This window comes from Solanum stenotomum, chromosome 1 (assembly GCF_019186545.1).
Source record: "Solanum stenotomum isolate F172 chromosome 1, ASM1918654v1, whole genome shotgun sequence".
Taxonomy (NCBI): domain Eukaryota; kingdom Viridiplantae; phylum Streptophyta; class Magnoliopsida; order Solanales; family Solanaceae; genus Solanum; species Solanum stenotomum.
The window spans coordinates 6724160-6742867 of record NC_064282.1 but is presented as its reverse complement, the minus strand read 5'-3'; the positions used below and the strand labels follow the sequence as shown (position 1 = coordinate 6742867).

Genomic DNA, 18708 nt, shown 5'->3' with positions numbered 1-18708 from the left:
AATTGGAAAGGGTAGCTTTCCTAGTGGACACAAACCTTAATTGGATGGACCCAATCCAACTGACTTTTGGTTAAAAGAGTTGGAAATAAAATTTATTTTGAAGCTGGCACACGCGACTAAGTCTCTGATGATATTGCATGCGATCTTGCAAACAATTGATGGCTATTATATTGTATGGTTCTATATTCTATGCAACCTATTAAAAATCAACAGTAATATTCGCTTCGGTTCAATAGATTTATGGTTTGTCTCTTGGGCTAAGCCATCATTCAGCCCAAGAACAGGCATATCATCCTTATTGATACCAATGTTAGATTTGTCTGAACCATTTTTCAGAAACTTGCCAGCCTCCCAATCCTTCTTGTTGGCCCGTCCTTTAATTTGGTGTCACAAACATGTCCGTTTTCTTGGTTTACCTACTATTGGATCGAGAGTACGGGTATAGATTGTAGTCTCTTTATATGGTTTTAAACAATTTCTCACCGTATGAGTTAGTTTTTGAAGTTGAGTTTGGCCTAATGTTTATTTCTTTAACATGGTAAAAGTTCTAATTGTTGTCTATCGACTAACATTAGGGATGAGCAATCTCTGCCTCTACATAGCAATTGCATTACATGTTTTGGATTTCGAGATTCATTTTCTTGAATGGATTTTAATCAGCATGAAGAAATCACTCGTGACTATAAACGGAAGTATATCTTCAATGCTAAGAACCTTAAGAATTGAACGAACCCATAGAACTTATTTGACTAATAAGATAAATAGAGCTTGTCTTGCGGCAAATTCTTAGACAAAAACACTGCCACGAGGTTTCCCATAATCAAGCCTATCTCCTATGTACCTAGTACTACAAGTTAACGAAGTAATTAGCTGCTTTCCTAGTATTCTCAGCTGTTAATTAATACAACCAATTTCTCGAAACAATCGTCCTTGTTTTCTTCTCTCAACAATGTAGCTGTCAATTACTGAGCCTTATTTGTGTGCATCTCTTTGCCTTTTCACAAACAACAATGGGTTCATCTAGTCTCTTCATCAAGTACTATGTTGTCTTGCTTTTCATGATGAAATTATGTACCGTGTCCATAGCCGAAGATGGTTCTACGATAGGCTATCATGGCACAGAAAGGGAGGCTCTTGTGGCGATTCGAGCTGAATTCAACAATCCTAAATTGCTCCAAAAAAGTTGGAACGGCCTCATGTGTTACATGAATAACACTCCAAATTGGTATGGTATTAGCTGTATCAACGGTCGAGTCACTGGACTTGTGCTAGAAAATCTTGGCCTTACTGGGAAACTCAAGGCAAATGCACTTGTCAATCTCACTCAATTACAAACACTTAGCTTCAAGAACAATTCCATATCAGGGAACTTGATGAACTTCTCCAACAACCAAAATTTGAACAACATTGATTTATCCGGTAACAGATTTGACGGAGAAATTTCACCTTCTCTTCTAACACTTAATTCGCTAGAGTCATTGCAGGTACAGAACAACAAATTGAACGGTCCAATTCCCGGTTTTAATCAGTCAACTTTGAAAGTTTTCAATGTCTCAAACAACAATCTTTCCGGTGAAATTCCAAGCACAATAGCTCTTCAAAAATTTGGTCCGTCCTCGTACTTAGGTAACCATGATTTATGTGGTCCTCCGTTTACTAACACAACGTGCACCACAATCAAGGATAATGATTCATCTACACCAACTCCAAGTGATAGTTCACATAATGAATCTTCAAATAGTTCAAAATTATCCATGTTGACTCCAATCTTGGTAGTAATTAACGTTGTGGGCATTGTGGTTCTTTTATACCTAGTCATTTACTACTGCAAAAAAACAAAAAAGCTTAAGAAAATGCTGATGAATAGTAATACAAGATTAACGGAGGTTGATAAAATGGAGACTAGCAAAACTGAGATCACAACAACGCCAACAGAAACCAGGAGCGTGGAATCAAGAAGTGTGGCATCAGAGGTTGAATTAGAGAAAGGCAAATTGATATTCTTAGGTAGTGAAATAAATTTTGAATTAGATGACTTACTGAGAGCTTCAGCAGAAGGTTTGGGAAAAGGAAATTTTGGAAATTGTTACAAGGCAATGTTGGTAGATGGACCAACTGTTGTGGTGAAGCGTTTGAGGGATTTGAAACCTTTAACAAATGACGAATTTGTGAGACAAGTAAGAGCTATTGGTGATATAAAGCATCCAAATTTGTTGCCTATTCTTGGTTATTACTATACAAGGGATGAGAAGTTGCTTCTCTTGAAATCTGCGCCTAACGGAAGCTTATACAACCGCACTCACGGTATCTTACTGTGATCCACTTTTCTTTTTAGTCTATCATATAACATTTATAATTACTCAAATACATAACTGATTTTTTTCTTTTTGCGTTATTGGTTGAACAATAGGAGGAAAAGGGACTAGAGATAGGATTCCATTTCGATGGAGCTCAAGATTATCCGTTGCTCGTGGTGTTGCTCGAGCACTAGAGCATCTACACCTGAACGTCAATTCCTCCCAATTCGTTGTTCCCCATGGCAACCTAAAATCCACCAATGTTTTACTGGACGAAAATGATGATGTTCGTGTTGCTGACTTTGGTCTCACTTCCCTTATTGCACTTCCCATCGCTACTCAACGAATGGTTTCCTATCGATCACCCGAATATCTGGCTTCCAAGAAAGTGACCAAGAAATCTGATATTTGGAGCTTTGGTTGCCTTCTCCTGGAATTGTTAACAGGTATTTGTTTTTCTTGATTGATCAGGCAGAATCAAATATTTGTGTATACTACATTATTAGTTATCCCTATAAAGCTGGGTCGTTTGGTTGGGAACTAGTTATCCCAGGATTAACTATTCTGGGGTTAGTTATCCTAGGATAACTTATCCCACCATGTATATGGGATAACTTATCCCATCACTATGCTATAAATGGTGGGATAAGTTATCCCAAACATGTCAACCAAACAAGACATCTAAATTTTATCCCAGGACTATTTTTTTATCTCAAGACTATTTATGCTTATCCCTCACACCAGTGAGTTAAATGGTGGGATAAGTTATCCCAAACATGTCAACAAAACAAGACAAGTCTAAATTTTATCCCAGGACTATTTATTTATCCCAAGACTATTTATGTTTATCCCTCACACCAGAGTTAAATGATGGGATAAGTTATCCCAAACATGTCAATCAAACAAGACAAGTCTAAATTTTATCTCAGGACTATTTTTTATCCCAAGACTATTTATGCTTATCCCTCACACCAAACGAGTTCTTAGGGGTCGTTTGGTTTGAATATGAATTATGATGGGATAAGTTATGTTGAGATAAGTTATGTTGAGATTAGTTATGATGAGATAAGTTGTCATGTGATTATTTCTTATTGAGTGTTTGGTTTGTTATATTCAAAATAATATATATTGATAAATTTTAAGAACAAGTTGTTTGTTTACAAAATTACCCTTCACTTTATTTAAACTTTTAAAAATTTCTTTGCGAGCTTTAGTTATTCATTTTTTAAAATAAAACTTTTATTTTATTTAACTTAAATATTTTTGTTTATGTATTCCCATGATAAGTACCATGTGTATTTAAAAATATAACTTTTTTCTTATTTAGCTTAAAAATAGAACTTCCCTCTTAAGTTTATTAAAGAGAAGAAAATTTATGAGAAATCAAAATAAAATAAATATAAGAATTAGTCAAATAAATTCATAAATAAAAATTATATTTATATAGTATAATTTTTTAATAGAAAAATATGTATAATTATCATAAAAATAAGGAGTAGTAAATATTATTATACATGATATTAAAAAAATGTAAATATACATAAATGTGAAAACTAAAAAATGATGTATAAAAAGGATTTAAAGGGACATATTTGTCATTTACCTATTTTATCCCGGGATAAGTTATCCCGAGATTACTATACCACTCAATATGAGAGATAACTTATCCCAACACTAATTCATAATCCTGGGATAAGTTATCCCAAGCTTTGCAACCAAACAACGAAATAAGGGGTACTTAAAATTTATCTTGAGATTAACTCTCCTTATTCATCACACCAAACGACCCCTTAGAGTATACCATACATATATTTTATAAGTATTGTAAGAATTACACAATAGTAAGAATTACATGATGACATATACATTGTTGTATACCATTGATATATATATATATATTATATATATAAGTATATAAAAAATGTACCAATTTATTAAACGGAGATTTTCATCACAATCTCATACTCAAAGCCACTTATAAATCAAATTATAATAAGAGACTTTGACACAGTGTATGCAAAATTTTGTGCACTATAATTGTAACAGGTAGAATTTCTTCACATTCTGCTCCACCGGGGGTGACCGGTGCGGATCTGTGCAGTTGGGTTCATAGGGCGGTCCGAGAAGAATGGACGGCTGAGATTTTCGACACGGAAATAGCTGTTCAGAGAAGTGCCAACTCAGGAATGCTGAAATTGTTGCAGACTGCTATAAGCTGTTGTGATAAGTCGCCGGAAAAACGACCGGAGGTTAGTGAGCTGTTGAGGGAAGTGGAAAGTATTAACGGGGCGGTACCCGAATCGGAAGACGAAGATGATCTCTCCTTCTCAATGGATCAATCTATGACAGATGACTCCATAGCAACTGCAACTCCGTCTCGATAATGAATTAAGTCGTTACACATTATTTTCCATGAAGTACCTAATTTGGAATATTGTACCGTGTTATTAATTTGAGCAATTAGTATCTATGCTTACTCCTCGGTCTCAAATTGTGGGATGGAAACACTCTTTTGATCATTTGCGTGACAAGTGAAGTTTTAAAATTAAGTTTTTAATTATAAAAAAAAAATAACATTTTTTTAAAAAATAGACTAAAAAAAAAGTGTATCACATCAATTAAGCAACAATAATCATTTAACTCATTGTTGAATAGTTTCATAATAAGCCCGTGCAGCATAATTCTCATCATTGTATTACGTGCTTGCTTTAAAAGAAATGTAGGGTTTGTTTGGAAAGTCATTTGATAATTGGAATTAGTGTAATTACTAGGGTAGTAATTATCAGCCTAATAATTATACTGTCTAGTAATTACACTGATCTGTTTGGTTGCCACTGTGTAATTACATTGTAATTTACATTGTAATTACACACGTCCTGTTTGGATGCGACAGTGTAATTACACATGTTCTGTTTGGATGCACAATTGCAATCACAAAATTGTAATAAATTTTAAAAATTAAAATTAATTATTTAAAATTTATACTAGACAAATAAAAAACTTTATAAATGACATTAAATTAAATATTTAAAATATATATTCTTTTTTGAAAATATATTAATTAATAAACATATTTTCTGTAACTAATATTATCAAAAAATAATTGATTTATATTTTTTCAAGTTAATATATTTCAATTGAATTGATCGTAACAACTAAAAGTATGAAGTTTTTGTGAACATCGTGAAATGCATGTTTAATAAAAAGAATAATATATAAATAAAATGTCATAAATTATTAAATGTTTGACAAAAATATAATCTATCAAATCTAATTAAAAAATGGCATGCAATGTAAATTCAATATTACTAAAACAAATGAAACTGAAAATATAATATAGGTTATAAATTCAAAACAAAAAATTTAACATAATACTCTTACAACAAATTTTAACATAGCAATAAATATGATTTATTTTTAATTTTTCTTAATAAAGAAGACATAAGTCTATAACCTTACTTAACAAAAAATTCTATTTTAATTTAAAAATTAGAATACTAATAAAATTATGCTAATGAGAAAATAAGCATGGCATAAAGAAAGAGATAATACGAGAAAATACATAGAATCACGTAAAGTAAGGTTGAGAACAAGAAGAAAATAAAATATAATAATATAAAATAAAAAATAAATTTTTACAAATTTTTAGAATAATAAAAATAAAAAAAGAACTTAAAATAATAGAAGTAAAAAAAATAAAACAAAAAAATAAAAATAAAAATTAAAAAGTAATCTGCCTGTGTATTGTAGAGTGTAATTACCCCCTGTCAATTACATCAATTACATGCTGACCAAGTAATTACCTGTCCTTCCAAACAAGACAAGACATTGTAATTACACCAATTACACCAAATTTAATTACCAGGATGTCCTTCCAAACAGCCCGTAGTGAATTGGTTTACTCTGTTGTCAAAAGTAAGTAATGAAAGAAGTGTGGTTTTGATTAGGTGGTTTATTTGGGTCAATTTCATATAAGGTCATCAAATTATTATTGCTAAAAAAAGTCATCAAACTAATTTTACTTTTAATGATATATATTTATAATACACAAATATCTCTAACATATTTTAGTATTATAAGTTAATAAAATTCCTTTTTTTCGAATTAAAAAACTCTTGAAAAATCGTGCACACTTTTCCAAAATAAAAAATCAAAGAAGTGGCTATTTACCAAAAGTTTCTCATTAATTCTTGATGGGCTTTGGCATTAGACCGAATTTAGAAGGCCCCAATTTTAAACGGGGACTCATTGCTCACGGGGCGGGGTTGTGCGTTTGGCGGGTCAAATTTCGCCGGTAAATTAGAGCGGCTGAGCAACCACTACTCGCCACCGTGAAGATCATGCTTGCAATAAAGAATCTCATGAAAAGCTCTTCCCTCAGGTTTTGGAGCTTCATTTTCAGGCATTCCGATATCAATGTCGGCTCAAGGTACACATTTACAGACACTTTTGTACTTAGGGTTTTTATTTATTGACGCTTGATCGTTTTCTTGTTTAGAGAAGGAGGCTGCGAGTCAATTTACGAGTTTTATTCAGTTCTTCTTAATGTATTTAAGCTAATGAGGAACAAGAAACGACCATCTCTCAATCATTCTATCCGAAATATTTTGAGTTCATAGTAATCATCATATAGTTTTTCTAATCTGCCCGTCAACTTATTGAAAATTTCATTCTTTATCCAAATTGTAGAATTACTATGCGCCAGAGTTGAGGAATAACCTCTCTGCTATGTAGAACTTATTTTGGAGTTTCCAATAAGAACAGATATTCTTCATTTGTCAAATGGAAGTGTGAATTTTTTTTTCTCTTAATTAGAATGAGACAATTAACATTTCGAATTGAGGTTATTCAACAGTTTAGGTTGTTACGAATTGATGACATACATTCTTACATTTTCTTTTAGTTATTTCTAAGCATTTGTAAGTTATTGGCTGATTGGTTTTGTTTTATGCAGGGAAGCTCCTCATATGTTTTGTTACTCTGGACAAAGTGTTCCAAATCCATATTTGCGTAAAGCTACTTCCTTTATGTGTTTTCTTTGTCATAGCAACTCCTCAATTTCCAGAAACTATCACCAAATGAGATTAATTCATAAATTACCTCGTCAAGATCCTGCAATGAACACTTTGCTATTGCCAAGTTCATTAACTTCTGGATCTCGTGAGATAGTTTTGAAATTGCTCCATGCTAGGTGGTTCTCTAGTCCATCCATAGAGCTGAATACAGAGAAAGGTGTTGTCAGATTTAGATTTGGTCAAGAAATCGGAAAAAGAGGTGGTCAGACAAAGGTTAAGCGTGTCGTGAAGAAGTTTAAAATGTCTAAAAAAGCAAAATTGAATGAACTCAGATTTTACCGACTGAAGGCAAAGAAGAAAATGAGATCTCCAAATCCTGAAGTTAGGATCAGATACAAACTTGAGAAGGTTAGATCCATTAAGGGTGATGATATCCATGTCTAAGATATGTTGAATACAATACTTTGCCTCTATATAGTAATTTTCCAGTTCAAATTACCAAGCATTTCAGTGGTTTCTGTTGTCCTGATTTATTTATGTGAATAAGCTTATGTTTGTACTGCATTCCCTGTTTTTTGTCCCCTTTCCTATTGGCTTATGCTTTCTTGAGCAATTTAGACGGGGTAGGGGTAGAGACAATTAATAAATATTATCTTTTTGTTTAAACAAAAAAAGAAGAAATTGGTATGTCATCATTTTTGACATTGTTCTCTTGCTTGCTCTGACTTTTGGTTCTGAAATCTTAGAGAATTATTTATCCGTGTATGTACATCAAGTGAGTATAGCTTTCATGTGTTTGCAAAAACTACATCACTTTCTTCTGCAATGCTCCAACTGATGAATAAAGAAAAAGAAGAGTGATGAGATCTAACTTTTTATGTTGGTTATTGCATGTATATTGTAGGCAAAACGAAAGGAAGCTTGGTTGATTGAGAAATTGAGAAATTTTGAGGTACCTAAAGCTCCAGATGAACCACATGATCCTGAAATTTTAACTGAAGAGGAGAAGTTTTACTTGAAGCGCACTGGTGAGAAAAAGAAAAATTATGTACCAGTTGGGAGACGAGGAGTATTTGGAGGGGTGGTGTTGAATATGCATCTTCACTGGAAGAAACATGAGACAGTTAAGGTTGTATGCAGGCCTTGCAAGCCTGGGCAGATTCATGAATATGCTGCAGAGCTCACTCGGCTAAGCAGAGGCACTGTTATTGACATTAAGCCAGACAATACCATAATATTTTATCGTGGAAAGAATTATGTTCAACCAGATGTTATGTCTCCTCCAGATACTCTATCTAAAGATAAGGTAATGTATGCTTTTTTTTTGTTGTGATATCATGCTTGAATCAGCCTGTTTGTAAGAATAAAAATGAATTTATATTCCATTGATGATTTACCTTGTTGAATTGTAAAACTGCAGGCCTTGGAGAAGTATCGATATGAACAGTCCTTGGAGCATACTAGTCAATTTATTGAGAAAATGGAGAAAGAATTGGTAGAGTATCATGAATATCTTGCTCAGAAGAGAAAAAAAGAAAATAGTTGAAGCTAAGATTTTGAAGTTAAATTATGAGGGTGTGCATGCAATTACAAAATGTTTCTACCTCTCCAAGCAGGTGATACAAATCATTAATTTGTCAATTACGTTGAGTTATTAGTGAAGCTTTAGTGCTGGTTGTGTCTTTTGATTATACCTAACACTTACCGTCATTGAGTGACTGGTTTGATGGCCCATAGGAGTGGAGCTTAAAGAGGAAGAGGAAAACATTTACCTAGCATGGTAAAATGGGGCAGAGTTAAACTTTGAATCCCTCAGAAGTTGAATGAAAGGAGTCGGATCTTTCTTTTACTCTCATATGGTCACATTTGCGAGAAAAAAATAGATAGCCTTGATACATCAACCCATTTCCAATCCTCAAGCCAAGCTTGGTGCAAGGTTCACAATTGCTGCTTTCAGCTTACTGCAGATAACCAACTTGAATCTTGGATTGATTAGTGGATGTTCCTTCAAGTGAAAGAGTCCATGTCTCGAGATCTGTTAGCAGAATTGTTCACAGTGTCTACATTGATTGCAGGAGTTAAGCTGGGGAGTTTCGATGTTAATAATGTTTGTCAGTAAAAAGCAAAGGCTTCATGTTCTTGTGTTGCAATCAGAAGAACTTTGGCTGTGTATTCTCTGACCGGCCCATTCAAGTATATTGCTTAGTGTTACAGTGCGAAGAGTTCATGGTAACAAGCAGTCGAAAAGCAAAGACGCTTTGAACTGTCGTATTTTAGTGTTGCAGTAAGTTTGAATGGTTGGAGGCATGGGTCCTCTGATGGCCAATGATGCCATCTCCTTGAACTCAGTTTTCAGGTTGACTATTCATGCTTGTATTCCAGTAGCATATATGATAATACAACTTGCTCCCTTGACAAGAGTTTTTCTTGCAGATTTATTGAGTTAATACTACAAGAGGCAATGTTGTGTTGGCCTTGAAATATCATGTGCTGGAGTTACTTAAGCTAGGTTGGATAGTAAAGTATGTTATGAATGCGGACACAAACACAAAATAAAAATACAATAACCATAAAATCAAACATAAAGAGTCGATGGGTGGGATTTCAGGCACTCTCTTAAACTTGAATCGTTCCATGCATCTACACACCCTCGTAGTCGTGTAGAATAGATATATAGGAATGAATATAATGGATATTCAGTGTTATCCCACAAGTGGGTTTGGGAGGATAGGATATGTGTTTGATGTTACCCTACCTTTATGACCTATTCCATGCTAAATGGGATTCAGAATTATGTGACAGGGAGGATGGAGAAAACCTGTTCTCCAGTTTTATTTTCAGAAAAAGATCAACCTTAGGTATATACAAAAAAGCTGACAGTGACTATCAATATGTTGCTGTGGTGTAGTGGTTATCACGTCAGTCTTACACACTGAAGGTCCCCAGTTCGATCCTGGGCAGCAACAACATTATTATATTTATTTTGCATTAAAAGTAGACGCAGCAAATTAACGATCAATAGAGAACCCCGCATGTACGTTGTTTAGACGCCATCTATAGATAGCTAAAGTTGGCTTTATTTCATTGAATATTTTGACAGCATAGTTTCCCTGCTGTATAAATTATTCACGAGCTTCGATAAGCTAAAACTTCTCTGGTGAATTTCTTCAGAGAGTTGTGCAGTAAACTTTAAGCCTGTGCTTAGCTTCGTCTTTGATCTTCCTTTTTGTGTCTGCCCCAATCCGTAAATGAAATTAAATTAGAAATGAAAAGCAACACTTAAAAGAATCTCACATTTTTGCTGGGCAAATTGGTGGTCCGATCATAAGTACTTAAATCATGTTTGACATCTAAGTATACAATCAATGTGGTAGCCCATTGGCACAAGTCAACTTTGTAACACAAATTAGAATTTACTCTGTTACTAGGGAAACATTCGGCATGTGACTTCCAATCAGAACTACAGAAAAGATCATCTCTCCTTTCAACAATACCCAAGATCTGAAATGACGCAAAATGAGAATGAAATGAAGCAGAAATTACAGAAGTTAGTCATATTCTGCAGTTCAGCCCTTCTGAATGCAATTTACCCTATGAAATGCATGTCTTCCTTTTTGTTGGAAGGCTTGTACATAATAAATAACCAAACGAATCCATCAGAAGGGCCGAGGACAGCGAAATGAACAAGCATCAATACTATGCAGTAGTAGCTACTGCATCAAGGGTGATGAAGCACAAGCTTGCAGTAGTGTCATTAACCGAACTTCCCGAGTTCCACTTTCTTCTTTATGGCCTTTTGACTATGGTAAATACATGCATCTAATATTCCAGCAACTGTGAAGACACCTGATGAAAGGACCAGGACAATGCTATAAGTATCCAACAGGTTGTAAGGAATAAAAATTTAGAAGAAAAGGATATTACTCATACAAAGTTATCTAGAAAAATGAATGTTCACCACTTGGTTGACCAGTGCAAAAGCTTAAATACTGTAGATTTGAAATAAAATGCAAAGCAAAATTTGGATACACAAAGTTGTGGACAGAATTTTGTTTAACACCCTACTCGCAATGAAGTGTTACCAAAGCAATGCAACTCAGTCAAGCTTAATGGCAAATCAAGCATAATTTCACAATGATGGAAAACTGATATCTGGAGCTTGAAAGAACTCCAGATTGCATTTGGAATAGATGAGCAGCTAAAAAGAGATCTTCTAATTGTCTAGTTTCCACCCATTCTATCTTTCCTTGGAAGTCATATAATCATAGACTGAGATACTCCTCCAACAATCACAAGTAACATTAATACAAAAAAAATCAGCTGAATAATATATAAAACAGTGAATTACCTCCAATAATTGCACAAACATTGGTGAGGAAATGAAAGAATGACACATGCTCCTCTGTGAAAGTCACCTGCAACAAGAAACCAAATTGGAAGAATAAATCATCTTGCTCCACTGCAAATTTAATCATTTTTCAAAATTCTTCTCTTTTTTATAACCAAAAAGTAAGCAATTTCCGTCTTGAAGTTTTCACCTTCATGCTTGCATGTTCATGATAGAGACTACTGTCAAATTGGGATATCTAATTGATATAACACAGAAGGGAAAACCCCTCCAACCCATATTTTATATCCATCACTTGCACATCTACTTATATATAAAAAAAAATTATGACAGTAGTGTCTGGGCCAGCTTTCGCGCATCTCAACTAATTCCACAGGATACCTGCCACCTCCCACAACAAAAGGTACTAGGTGACTGTCCACCAAGGCTAGGACAGATGGGAAGAATCATACTTATATATAATTAATTTTAAAAAAAACAGGAAGAGGAATAAAGGGAAAAAAATGGATGGAAGATTTCACCTTGATTGGAGAGAGATCATAAAAGAAGTAAACTCCAGTAATTGATTGGAAAAGACCCAAATCTGAACCCTTGAAATGCTCGGTCACTGAGAACTATACATAACCAATGTCCTTTCATATTTAGGATGATTTACAAAAATTTCAAGAGAAAATGTTCATCTGAAAATGGTCTAAAAAATACCTGATTTGAATCAATAGTACAGCCTCTAACACCTTTATATATTGTAGGGACCACCTGAAACACCAGCAGACACGTTGAGCAAATTCTTATTTTCTCAACTTTGAAACAAACACTATGTTTGATTCTTGCCAATTGATTCCTAATTAAATCACAAGTACGGGTAGGAGATTCATATGTTGTGTCGCATTTTTGGTTGTAATCTGTACTTTGTGGAAATATGCAACAATTGGTGTTCGTTTTCAATGTAACATCTGTCGCTGGCAAGACAACATTCCAAATCATGAAGCATAACAATGAATTCTTTTTTATTTCAGTTCCTCTGTTGTACTTAATCTTTATTTCTTCCCCCAAAAGCAACTAAAATTGAGTTTTTTAATCAGTAAATTAAGCTTTTATTAACAGAAATAGCCAAGCACCAAGCTCACACTGGACATAGCAACTAAGATTGGCGGCCAAGGGGTTAACTAATGATTTAAAATTAAATACCGTGACAACGACACAATTAGCATAGAATTTACAGAGCACTTCTTGGGCTTAGACGAATGTTTCCTTGTGAGACACATTCAGCCCGGTGGAATTATTTTTTGAGAAGTACTAGATTATTTACATATTTCTGAATCCCACCACAGCTTTACCTACACTTACATGGAGGGTGATAGATTCATAGAAACTTGAAATTTACAGTTTTGAGTTGCTATGCTTCTCCTGTACAGGTCCTTATTTTCCCTTTAATCATATTACTTAAATTTCCTTCTCTGCCTTGTACCCGTTTCCGAGATCAGATGTATAAAGCATACATGATACATGCAAATTAGGAGGAGAAAGAAACAGAAAGGATGAATGCTATGTCCACACACACTTACTTTGATAAAGTACTGATACATTCCATTCTGTGCTTCCTGTGTCCATTGAACCCTAGAAAGTAATAGAACCAAAAATTTTAGGCACTAAACCATTGCAAGAGTTTAAAAAGAGTGGAAATATGCACCAAAGGGTGTGACCTAGTGGTCAATGATGTGGGTTGAAAATCATGAGGTCTCAGGTTCAAATCCTAGCAGAACACTAGGTGATTTCTCCTTATATGCCCTTGTCCTAGCCTTGGTGGACAGAGCTAGCTAGTACCTGCTGTTGCTGGGAGGTGGCAGATATCTCGTGGAATTAGTCGAGGTGCACACAAGCTGGCCCGAGCACGACAGTTATTTTTTAAAAAAAAACAGAATGGAAATGCTATGTACTCCATTTTTCCTTTTCCCTAGGGAGAGGTGAAAAATCTGGGAGGATATGTGATATACGTAGAGAAAATACAATCCATATAGTTGTTCAGCAAGAATTGGAAGACAAATGTGCCAAATCGCAATTACACGAACAAACCAATGTTCTAAGTTGTAACTATGATTTGGTATAAGTTGGGAAATGCATGTTAAACTTCAAAACAGCAAGTTAACCTTGACCTGTAGACAGAAGACCACACACGGCGAAACATAGCAGAGTCATCAGAGAGCAAGGAAATTACCCATCAAGAGGATTTACAACTCCAGGAATAGAGTCGCCAAAAGCTAACTTATTTACCCTGTGACTTATCTGCATGACACAAAAAAATGTTAATTGAATGTTAGCCAACATTTCTAAACATATCAAATTACTAATAACAATCTACTTTTAAGAGTAAATTATTATGAAAGGCATCTTACATTATAAGTATCCGATTGTAAGGAAATCAATTCGAAGAGTTGAAAGGTTGACTGGTGAAAGCTTTTGCCAGCAGCAAAGTGAAAATTTCCAGCCACTTTATTGACCTCTAGAGATCCATGAATGTTACATCCTTCACCTTCTTCATCCTTGATCTTCTGGACAAAACCTTCCCTTTTACACTACAAATTAAAATATCAAATTAGTAACACCGCTGTAGTAAGAAGAATGACAGCTGAAGAGTAAGGGTTAGTAACATTGATTATGAGTCAATATACTTCTGCCAGAAATATATACAATACAACAATTAGCACGTCCTCTGCTACTTATCAATTTATTCATCCTTTCCCCTATGCGGAATAGGAACTTCTACCTTCAACACTATGCTGTGTTGAATAATAATGCTGTATACTCCCTTTCACTACTTAATTAAACTGTCTCCAACTTCCCCCAAACCCCTCACGGAGTGGTTAGGCAACAAGCTAATAAAAAAGAAATTGGTTGAAACATGATTGTCAATGTCCTTGATGACATTAAACTGACTAATTTGTCAGCAATTCTTTTTCTGTGTTAGAAGTCAACAGTCACATGCTAACAACAGTCAACAAGCAATTGAATGCACCTATTCTTTTTAAATGTACTTAATATTCTGAATTTAATTAAAAAAATTAACATGAATGTAAACCTGATCGATTAAATCTGGATTTGTCATCCCCCAACCTCTCTTTCGATATGCTTCACGAACTTCTTCACATGAATTACAACATTCATCATCTGCCTGCAAAAGACATGGGAGACATAGATGTAAAATAAATGGAATGTAGTCTTTGACACTATGTTCTTATAAGGGATTAATTGGTAATCTTTTGATGAAAACAAGAGTTCATGTTCACCAGTCTGGAAATGTACATTTGGATGAATTCCGACTAATATCAATAAAAACCAGCAACTACCTTTGCTAGTTGAAGGAAAACAAAGAGAAGCCTATTGGAGATTAAAAAAGTACCGTTTCTGCACCAAAGCATGAGCCGCAGTATGTTTCATTGTGTTCAAGTCGGCCACCATGTCTCTGTAAAGGCTTCTCAATCTATACCGAAACAGAGAGAGAACAAAACGCGGTTAATGAAGTATACACAAACAGTAAATCAAAACCAGAACAAAACAAAGAGGGTAACAAGATATCTGAATCACCAGGCTATCACAACATGCTTTCCCTTCACTACAAGACCCATGGAAGGAAATTAGGTATCACCATGCAAGTAACTCATAATGAAGTATCACTATTCTCCAAAACATTAAGATAGCTGACACCATAAAAATGCAGCAGAGTCTAGTATATCCGGAAGGTGGAAGTCCATAGAAGAATCATATGGACTATTAAGCAGAGGAATATTGCCAAACATTCATGAACGCATGGGCCTTCAAATTTAAATAAGTAGATAAATATGCAGAGGAATACTGCAAACATATAGTATCAATCACCAACAAACCTTAGGAGCACCAATTCCATCTTGTCTGACTTCAATAACAGCACCATGGGAGTCAATCCTCTTTTTGAATATATCATGTCGCTGCAAGTTATTTGAAGTTGAAATAAAAACAGTTTTCAAGAATAAAGAAACACATTGACATAATGACTACAGTAGAAGCAAAAAGAAAATATAATATGTGTGGATCACATACTATGTCAAAATGTTCTTCTCCACTAATGTCCCTGGCATCAAGACTGAGTAGTGAACATGGAACAGCTGGAAAAGTGATATCAAACTGCTTGAAGACAAAAGAAAAATTAAGTCTACATCTATAATTACAGAAAAATCATATTTCACAGGCAGATTTTTCTGAAGTATACTGGTCTGAAAAGACACTTTAAATCTTATGTCTGCCAAAGATAAAATCAGCATTCTCATAGAAAGCATAAAATGTTGAAAAATACAGGGATAAAAAATGCTCTCAGAGATCATATACTATGGATGATGCTTAAGAAGGCAGTGAACTTTACATGTATATGTAATTTTCCTCCCCTTGAAGTATCTACTACGAGCTGTGTTTCAGTATAACTGTGGATATATAATCCTGCAAATCAAGAGGTGGAAAAAGATCATTGAACAAGAAATTCTGGTTGTCATAAAAATTGAATATGTTAGGGGATGTTCATTCCTTGAAGTAACCATGGAGCAGTTATATTGACCATATGAACATTAATTGTAGCTATGCTGTGATATATGCCTTTTGACTTCAGCAGTCAAGTAACTCTAAAAGTGAGATCTTCAAGCCCAAAACTGGAACAAACTATAAACCATGGCAATTTTTTTAGGAAAATATTGCATTTTTTGAAGAATCATAAAACTTACAAACAAAGAATAAACCAAGGAAAAATTAATGAATAAAATCGGTCACAAATGCACGTACACATATAAAACAATAATAGATGCAAGCGAAATACTTCTTCTAATAGGGACAATAAAACCTTTGCAAATTCTATAAAACTCTGTTCTTATCAACAAAACAAATTCTTTCAACTCCGAGCATGTTTAGTCCAAAAGTAGGAGTTCATCCCCAAAAGTTAAAAATCCCCCCCCCCCCCTTCANTCAAAAAAAAAAAAAAGGAAAGAAAGAAAGAAAGAAAAGAGAACATGTACATATAGAGTTGTCAGGAACTGCTATCCATGTATCTAGGACATGATCCAACCATTGAATCTTAAGTTCAAAGCACACTATCAAAAAGTTCTTGAGCTTAAAGCCGAGTGGTGGTAATCCCTAAGACCTTGATACTACAATCCCTAAATCCTTAGAATAAACTTTTTCTTTATGGAAAACTTCCAATCCTTTCATCTCTTGGAACTTAATTACTTAAATACTGCATCCATAGCCCATACTTCCAGATGATGGCTGCATTTTGATAATTCAGATCTGACAGTACAGAATCACTGTATTCATAACCTTCATTCACAGAAGTAAGCCACTTTTCTTCTTTCTTAGTTTTCCAAGCAAGCCAAAGTATTATTTACATAAACTAAAAGGCACTAAGTCGGCATTGAGAATTACAAAAAAGGGGTCCTCTTGTACAAAATATCGATGATGTAATGAGCTAATAAAGTCTGTCATGATATTTCCCTCCCATATATCTTCTAACAAGCACCAGATTCCACCAAACATAAGAACATATAATAATTAACATGTACAACTATAACTTTTCCCTCAAAACGTTTGATTATTTTCCTTCCATAACACCCAACATGAACATGCAGGAATAGTTCTCCAAATCTTTCTCAGATCTTTCTTTACTGCAGTTACAACCCATCTAGAAGCAGAAAAGATCTTTCACTGATAGAGATATCACTCAATTGACCCAAACTTGCACAAAAACAAGTTCCAAGTTGCCATCAAGTGGAATATAATATGCTGATCTCATCAAAACCAATCAACACCAACTAAAAGTGATTTATGTTTTCAATCCTTCTTGATGCAAAATGATGCATACTCAATAGGGAGGTCCTATCTCTTACTTACCACTCAATAATGGTGTAATATCATTCCATCACTACAATCTCCCAGAGTAAGAATTACTCTACCCACAGTCATTCACATAGCATCTTGTACTTACATTCAACAAAATCGTTTTTAACCCGTCTAAGAGAGGTGGTGGGAGGTGTAAGAATAGGCAATAATTTCCTCTCCTTTATCCACAATTACCTTGGCTCTCAATTTATCTTAGCCTAGGAAAAGATTCCATGACACACAGGACAAACAATATACACGTACCAATCCCATTATCAAATAGTAGTTTCAGAAGTTTCTGGAGCCACAGGAAACAAAATCAATAAATCAACTACACCTCGATCCAAAACTAATTACGGCCGACTATATAAATCCTTTAAATCCATTCCATTCTAGTGTAATTCCAGTCAATAAATCAATAAAAAAACGAACTTTTGAGATGAGAATGTAGGAAACATACCAAGCTCGTTGACGAAGAGAACGAGCATAATAATGGAGGCGACGAGGGTAATAATACCACCGGAAAGCGTACGGTTATAGAAATCCTCATTGATTTTAGGGTAAGCGTCCAAATTCCGAAGCTTACTGAACACTCTCTCCATTTTCACCGCCTACCTTAATTTCATAACCAAACTTGTACTATACAACACAAACTCTCGAAATCTTGAACGCAGCAAAGACGTTTCAGATTCAGATGAGTTTGTACCCCACCGGCGCCGGCGAACAAGATCGTTGCCTCGGGTTTAACGATTGGGCCGGGGCTTAACACGGGCGCCCAAGTTTTTATTAAAATAGTACTGGAAGATTCTTTGGATTCAACAATTGTTTTGATAATGGTCAGCTGGTCAATGCGTCCACATTCACATTCATATGTACTTGTTATTTCCTTTGACTAATTGACACTTGGATTGGCCTAAACTTAATACTCTCTTCATTCTAATTTAGTTATATGTATATGATATTAATTCACTTTCATTATTTCATAAAAGGAAATGATCTCTAAAAATTTGAAAATATTTTATAACTTAAATTCTCTGTTTTACCTTAATGACAATCTTTTATCACCAACATATATTTTATCACATTTTTAGGATCATACATTTAACAATTGATCACACAAATATTGAGACATGTATTACACAATTCAAATATTCTT

At 34.5% G+C, this 18708-nt stretch overlaps 3 protein-coding genes and 1 non-coding gene across 5 annotated transcripts; 3 read left to right on the top strand and 1 right to left on the bottom strand.

The window, feature by feature from the left end:
- The first annotated feature begins 972 nt into the window (after positions 1 to 972).
- Positions 973 to 4729, top strand: LOC125852929 (probable inactive receptor kinase At2g26730). The gene is made up of 3 exons (XM_049532619.1): positions 973 to 2304; positions 2411 to 2743; positions 4344 to 4729. The coding sequence occupies exons 1-3, from the start codon at positions 1011 to 1013 to the stop codon at positions 4679 to 4681; spliced, it is 1965 nt and encodes a 654-aa protein (XP_049388576.1). The 5' UTR covers positions 973 to 1010; the 3' UTR covers positions 4682 to 4729.
- Positions 4730 to 6529: 1800 nt separating this feature from the next.
- LOC125852952 (uncharacterized CRM domain-containing protein At3g25440, chloroplastic) lies at positions 6530 to 9732 on the top strand. 2 transcript variants are annotated; one of them, XR_007445091.1, is made up of 5 exons: positions 6530 to 6726; positions 7252 to 7720; positions 8217 to 8618; positions 8733 to 8928; positions 9050 to 9732. XR_007445091.1 is itself a non-coding variant. In XM_049532639.1 (4 exons), exons 1-4 carry the CDS (start codon positions 6638 to 6640, stop codon positions 8856 to 8858), a joined length of 1086 nt encoding a protein of 361 aa, XP_049388596.1. In that variant the 5' UTR covers positions 6530 to 6637; the 3' UTR covers positions 8859 to 9732. The 2 variants fall into 2 exon arrangements, 1 of the variants encoding a protein (XP_049388596.1); XM_049532639.1 differs by having other exon boundaries at positions 8733 to 9732.
- Positions 9733 to 10205: 473 nt separating this feature from the next.
- Positions 10206 to 10278, top strand: TRNAV-UAC (transfer RNA valine (anticodon UAC)). Its single transcript has one exon. It is a non-coding gene; the product is annotated as a tRNA-Val (tRNA).
- A 427-nt stretch (positions 10279 to 10705) lies between these two features.
- On the bottom strand, positions 10706 to 18382 carry LOC125852940 (uncharacterized). Its single transcript, XM_049532630.1, has 13 exons — positions 18013 to 18382; positions 16054 to 16127; positions 15735 to 15818; positions 15542 to 15622; positions 15058 to 15138; positions 14737 to 14829; positions 14054 to 14233; positions 13876 to 13943; positions 13226 to 13277; positions 12363 to 12416; positions 12182 to 12274; positions 11661 to 11727; positions 10706 to 11158 (listed from the first exon to the last, which is right to left on the bottom strand). Exons 1-13 carry the CDS (start codon positions 18152 to 18154, stop codon positions 11067 to 11069), a joined length of 1161 nt encoding a protein of 386 aa, XP_049388587.1. The 5' UTR covers positions 18155 to 18382; the 3' UTR covers positions 10706 to 11066.
- Between the last annotated feature and the right edge of the window lie 326 nt (positions 18383 to 18708).

What these genes read in the sequence shown, in the direction of transcription:
- LOC125852952 (XM_049532639.1), top strand. Translation starts at nt 6,638, where the DNA reads ATGCTTGCAATAAAGAATCTCATGAAAAGCTCTTCCCTCAGGTTTTGG. An exon ending in GATATCAATGTCGGCTCAAG is followed by an intron (nt 6,727 to 7,251) that starts GTACACATTTAC and finishes TGTTTTATGCAG; the next exon opens with GGAAGCTCCTCATATGTTTT. An exon ending in TCAGATACAAACTTGAGAAG is followed by an intron (nt 7,721 to 8,216) that starts GTTAGATCCATT and finishes TGTATATTGTAG; the next exon opens with GCAAAACGAAAGGAAGCTTG.
- LOC125852940 (XM_049532630.1), bottom strand. Translation starts at nt 18,154, where the DNA reads ATGGAGAGAGTGTTCAGTAAGCTTCGGAATTTGGACGCTTACCCTAAA. An exon ending in GAGAAGAACATTTTGACATA is followed by an intron (nt 15,623 to 15,734) that starts GTATGTGATCCA and finishes AATAACTTGCAG; the next exon opens with CGACATGATATATTCAAAAA. An exon ending in ATGGAATTGGTGCTCCTAAG is followed by an intron (nt 15,139 to 15,541) that starts GTTTGTTGGTGA and finishes GTTTCGGTATAG; the next exon opens with ATTGAGAAGCCTTTACAGAG.
- LOC125852929 (XM_049532619.1), top strand. Translation starts at nt 1,011, where the DNA reads ATGGGTTCATCTAGTCTCTTCATCAAGTACTATGTTGTCTTGCTTTTC. An exon ending in CTTATACAACCGCACTCACG is followed by an intron (nt 2,305 to 2,410) that starts GTATCTTACTGT and finishes GTTGAACAATAG; the next exon opens with GAGGAAAAGGGACTAGAGAT. An exon ending in TCTCCTGGAATTGTTAACAG is followed by an intron (nt 2,744 to 4,343) that starts GTATTTGTTTTT and finishes TAATTGTAACAG; the next exon opens with GTAGAATTTCTTCACATTCT.